The sequence below is a fragment of the Quercus suber genome, unplaced genomic scaffold, assembly GCF_002906115.3.
Source record: "Quercus suber isolate HL8 unplaced genomic scaffold, Cork oak 2.0 scaffold_1750, whole genome shotgun sequence".
NCBI classification, from domain to species: Eukaryota; Viridiplantae; Streptophyta; class Magnoliopsida; order Fagales; family Fagaceae; genus Quercus; species Quercus suber.
Genome location: NW_027071104.1, coordinates 1 through 3,689, shown reverse-complemented (window position 1 = coordinate 3,689; position 3,689 = coordinate 1). Strand labels below are relative to the sequence as shown.

Genomic DNA, 3,689 nt, shown 5'->3' with positions numbered 1-3,689 from the left:
TCTCTCTCTCTCTCTCTCTCTCTCTCTCTCTCTCTCTCTCTCTCTCTCTCTCTCTCTCTCTCTCTCTCTCTCTCTCTCTCTCTCAGAGTACTGATGTCTATTGTCTGGTTGGAACTGATTGGAAACTCTTCATCCTATCAAAAATAATAATAATAATAATAATAAAATTGGAAACTCTTCATGTTTTAGCAATTTTGTTCTGCTTCTTGATTGTTGGATACGATCAACAACAGAAAACACTTTGACCCCATACTTCTAGTATAAGCACCCACGATTGCAATTTATTTATTTTTATTTAACAAACGAACGATTATTAACTTAAGTAGACATACAATTGCATCATGCATCGTGCAAGAAACTTACATTGGTAATTAAATCATTCAAAATTGGCAAGGCATCTGATTCAATGAAGTTAATCTTATGCTCCACTCCAGCCTTTTGAATAAACGGCAGTCCAGTTTGATATGCTTCCTTGTTTGGATCAATGGCTATTATCTGCAAAAATGAAATCCTCAGTTTAATCTGGTCCTTACACTCAAATGCTATATATATGCTCAATAATGTAAAATGGGTGTAACCAAAAAAAATAACAATAAAAATACTAAAATTCTGAAAACTACCTTTCCATCAGCTGGTAGTGCTAAAGCTGTAACAAGAAGAGAATAACCAGTAAAAACTCCAATTTCTATTGTTTTCTTCGCATTCATGGTCTTTAGAAGCATTGAGACGAGGAGGCCTTCATCGACAGGCACATTCATTAAACTCCTACCACACATGAACACAGTTCAAAAGTAATAACTTTAGTAAAGATATGTTAAAAAAAAAAATGTAATTTATTATCTTAGGCAGTAACAGTGCATGAAATTTAATAAAATGAAGTGCAATAAAATGTGAGATACAAAGCTATGGCTGTACCCATGCTCCTCTTCTTGCAATTTGTAGGAGGCTCAAAAAATTAATGGCAAAAATTATATTTTAGTCCCTACATTTTGGGGTCACAGTCAATTTGGTCTCTACATTTTGGTGTCAGTCAATTTGGTCCCTGTTATTTTCAACTCGCACTCAATTTGGTCCTTACCATTAACTTATTAACGGAAAATACTTACATGGCAAACAGTGTGCACTGTTGGCACACTTAAATGTGTAATTAATGTAATGTAGAAGATTTGGACCAATTAAAAATTGCCACATCAATTAAAAAAACACAGTAACTTGCAACTCAGCTAATCTGAGTTTTCAACACAGACAAATTTCATTTCTCCCATGACCCAAACAACCCTGTCCATTACCTGTCAAACCAACCCATTCTCGGCCACTTCATCTGATCTTCATTGCTACGCCGCTTGCCATCAGTGCCGATATTTCCATAACTCGGCAACTCCACAAACTCCAAGTCTCATTCCCTCAAAAGTTTTATTTGTGGACAGTTTTCTATGATCACTTAATGAATTTTTAATGTCTCAAAATGTAGGAATAATCCTTTAAATGAGTTTTACAGGTTATGAGTTCATAATTTTTTGGACTCTTTTCTACGATACTTGTGTGTTTATCTCATTCTTATTTTCATATTTAACTAGTAACAATGATAAATTTGTATATACGCATCAAAATGTCGACATAAGATAAACCTATATAAATGATTTCAGTAGTAAATGTTTGTTACTCTTCAAATTTCAAAATGGCACCTCCTTAGCCTCCTCAGAACTGCTGTGATGGATGATGTGATCTAGGTGAAATTATAAACCCACCTGATAGTGGGTTCCACAAGTCGATCCAACATAGCAAAATTTCAAATCTAAAACAAACTTCTAAAGGGAAAATGATTTGAATATCCACACGTCCACTCTGATCTGAAACAGACTTCTAAAGTCAGTCGGTGGCCAGCGGTGTAGCAATGAAGATGAAGATGAAGGTTGAGTTTGATTGACAATTGATGAACTGGGCTGTTTGGGTCATGGGTGAAGTGGGATCTTTCTGGGGTTGAAAACTCAGATTAGCTGAGTTGCAGCTTATTATGTTTTTTTAATTGATGTGGCAATTTTTAATTGGTCCAAATCTTCTACATTACATATTTAAGTATGCCAATAGTGCATACTGTTTGCCATGTAAATATTTTCTGTTAGTAAGTTAATGATAATGACCAAATTGAGTGTGAGTAGAAAATAACATGAACTAAATTGACTGGCTCCAAAATGTAGGGACCAAATTGACTGTGACTTGTAGGGACCAAAATAGTGTTTTCGCCAAAATTAATTAAACCCATTGCAATAGGCCACATCAAAATTTAGTGACGTATTTCAAATTATACCACATATTTCTATATTCTTTAGTAAAAAGAAGAGCAAATTACAACTTACCTACCTCTGGTTTAACCGAAATTTAAGTTACCTATTTGTAATTTGAAATTTGACACCTTATCCACCTGAGGTTTGACCAAAATTTAAGTTGTCTACTTGTGATTTGAAATCCCATGATGCAAGTGTTCTACGAAATTCTTTTTTATCTTATTTAATCTTGCATTTTTGTGTTTTTTGTATTTTTGGAGGAGAGAAACATAAAAGTGGAGCAAAATTACATATTTGGCCATGTTTTTAAAAGATGTGGATTACAAAACTCTAATTGAACTAACCTTATGAGGGTAAAATGTCAAATTTCAAAGCACAGATAGGCAATTCAAATTTTGACTAAACCACAGCTGAATAAGTTGTAATTTTTCCTAAAAAGAATTTGTCACGTATTATTTGGGCCAACAAGACAGAGATATATCTCCCAATTAAATTGAAATAATAAAATAGTTAATAATTATCTCTATTAAAATAAATAAAAATAGAAATATTTATTAACAAGCAACAAGTTCTGGTGGGACTTTCTGACTTTGGACTAAGAGCTCGTTTAAATTTCAGAGAATGAGAGAAATTTGTAAACACAAAATTCAGAGGATGATATATTCCCTTCTCTCTGCTCCTCCCTCTTCTCCCTCTCACCATGGTAAAGCAATTATATACACATCAAACATCCAAACCAAAATGACTTTAAAATAGTGCTTGGAAAGAAAATTATGACCCACCAAAAAGGATGTTCCTTGACTGTGGCCTCTCTGAGTTCTTTCAATTGCTCATGCTCTTGTGGGTAGCATTTTTCCAAAATGTACTGCAACATATGAAATCACGTTAGAGGAAGGTGAGCCATGTTGAGATACATATTGATAAAAGATTCTCATATTTTGATGCCTTTGAAAAATAACGGAAAATATTAGTACGATTATGACAAATAATAGAATATCCAAAAACTAAGTTTTAGGACTAGTTCCTGAAATACTTGTCAACTGGGTTGGTGATGGGCCCAAGGACTAACGTTCTATAGTCAAAGCAATCCAATACAAAGCACTAATCCGTTTGGATACCGTTTATTTTACTGAAATTAAAAATTAAAAACTGAAAAAATTATAACAAAATAATTTTTAAATGTGTAAATAGTATCGTGGGGCCTATTTTTAATATTTTTTTTTATAAAGTATTTGTGAGTTTCATGAACAATACACGAGACCCACTGAACAGCATTGTGTCTCTTGAAATGCATACACAATAAAAAAAATTAAAAAAAAAAAGGAAAATGTAAAAACAGCTGGTGAAATGCAATCCAAACGCATATTAGTGCACGTTTGGATAGCATTTATGGCTGGCGTTAGT

The 3,689-nt window shown here is 33.4% G+C and overlaps 1 protein-coding gene across 1 annotated transcript; it reads right to left on the bottom strand.

Moving 5' to 3' along the window:
* Positions 1-255: 255 nt before the first annotated feature.
* Positions 256-3,159, bottom strand: LOC136066073 (flavonoid 3',5'-methyltransferase-like). Its single transcript, XM_065769940.1, has 3 exons — positions 3,068-3,159; positions 621-765; positions 256-495 (listed from the first exon to the last, which is right to left on the bottom strand). Exons 1-3 carry the CDS (start codon positions 3,157-3,159, stop codon positions 340-342), a joined length of 393 nt encoding a protein of 130 aa, XP_065626012.1. The 3' UTR covers positions 256-339.
* Positions 3,160-3,689: the final 530 nt, after the last annotated feature.

Bases quoted from the DNA above. Each gene is read 5' to 3' on its own strand.
- LOC136066073 (XM_065769940.1), bottom strand. From the start codon at position 3,159: ATGTTGCAGTACATTTTGGAAAAATGCTACCCACAAGAGCATGAGCAA. The intron at 766-3,067 runs GTGGGTCATAAT...CATGTGTGGTAG, and splicing joins GTCAAGGAACATCCTTTTTG to GAGTTTAATGAATGTGCCTG. The intron at 496-620 runs GTAGTTTTCAGA...TCATTTTTGCAG, and splicing joins CACTACCAGCTGATGGAAAG to ATAATAGCCATTGATCCAAA.